This window comes from Buceros rhinoceros, unplaced genomic scaffold (genome assembly GCF_000710305.1).
Source record: "Buceros rhinoceros silvestris isolate BGI_N320 unplaced genomic scaffold, ASM71030v1 scaffold32555, whole genome shotgun sequence".
Lineage (NCBI taxonomy): Eukaryota > Metazoa > Chordata > Aves > Bucerotiformes > Bucerotidae > Buceros > Buceros rhinoceros.
Genome location: NW_010415124.1, coordinates 947 through 2,162, shown reverse-complemented (window position 1 = coordinate 2,162; position 1,216 = coordinate 947). Strand labels below are relative to the sequence as shown.

At 63.1% G+C, this 1,216-nt stretch overlaps 1 protein-coding gene across 1 annotated transcript in view; it reads right to left on the bottom strand.

The window, feature by feature from the left end:
* Positions 1–484: 484 nt before the first annotated feature.
* The window catches only part of FA2H (fatty acid 2-hydroxylase), a gene marked incomplete at both ends in the record, with an annotated part of 1,054 nt that continues 322 nt past the window's right edge, over positions 485–1,216 (bottom strand). The window contains one exon of the mRNA XM_010137310.1: positions 485–737. Coding sequence (XP_010135612.1) covers positions 485–737 — 253 coding nt within the window. The remainder of the gene's footprint in view (positions 738–1,216) is intronic.

The window sequence follows — 1,216 nt, the reverse complement described above, 5'->3', positions numbered from 1 at the left end:
GACCCAGGAGAGCCCGAGTCCTCACCCTGCGCCCAGCAATGCCTCCCGGCAGGAGGAGATGGTACCCCAGGTGGCAACAGGCACCCGCAGCCCAGTGCCGCGGGGTCTCTGTCTCCACCCCAGCAACCCAGGGTGGCTTTGGAGCCTGCTGGCAAGAAGGGCTCTTGCCTTCGCCCCTGTGCCATGCCGGCTCCTCATCCTCAACTTGGGGACCGAGAAACACGTCCCGAGGGGATGCAGCACCTCGTACGCCGCCTCCCCAGCGACGCTTGGGTTTCCCCATCCCAAATCCCAAGTATCTCAGAGCATCAGCCGCACGCGTGCAGGCAGACGGGCCTTCGCCAGCCCTCGCCCTGCTGGCGCGCGCGGGGAACACGGCCCTACCTGCTTTTTGGTGTTCGAAGTGGTGCTTGACGTGGTAAGCCTTCAGGCCGTACAGGTAGCTGCCTTTTTTGGGTGAGACGTCGTGGAGGGAATAGCCTACCTGCTTTTTGGTGTTCGAAGTGGTGCTTGACGTGGTAAGCCTTCAGGCCGTACAGGTAGCTGCCTTTTTTGGGTGAGCCGTAGTGGAGGTAATAGTGCATCATGTCGTAGATAACGTAGCCGCAGAGCCCCCCGACGAACACGGAGAGGCCCAGCACCTCGGGCAGCACGAGCCGCAGGACGCCGTAGAAGAAGCCGATCACCAGCGAGGCCGGCACGGGAGGGAAGACGAGGCGGGAGCTGTCGAAGGGAGACTGGAAGAGGAGAAGGGTGGTGGGACAGGCAGCTCCCGGCTCGCCCAGCTTCCCCAGCGCATCCCGGCCAGGCACTGGGAACACCCACTCAGGAAAAGCCAGCACCAGAGCAGTCCCCAGAAACCCTCCCCAAAAGAAGTGCCCGGCGGCAGGAGCAGCCCCTTGCCCATGCGAAGGCGGCTGGACAGCCGGTGGCTTTGGCCGGCAGGTCCCCCAGCTTCACGGGGACGTTTCCTCCAGCGAAGCTAGAGGGAGCCCATGGCTTTTTTGGTTCTTCCTCCTCATCAAGCAGAGCTTGTAGATTTAACGCCAGTTCCTCTGAGCCTGTCTTGCAGCCCTCGCAGGTGTTAGGCAAGGGCCCCGCTTGGGGCGAAGATGCCACAAGTCACGTCGAACACGCACGAACAGGCTCCACCTGAGCAAAGGCCACAGTTCCCACGGCCCAGCAGGCTGGCGCCGCAGCTGCGAATCACCTTGTG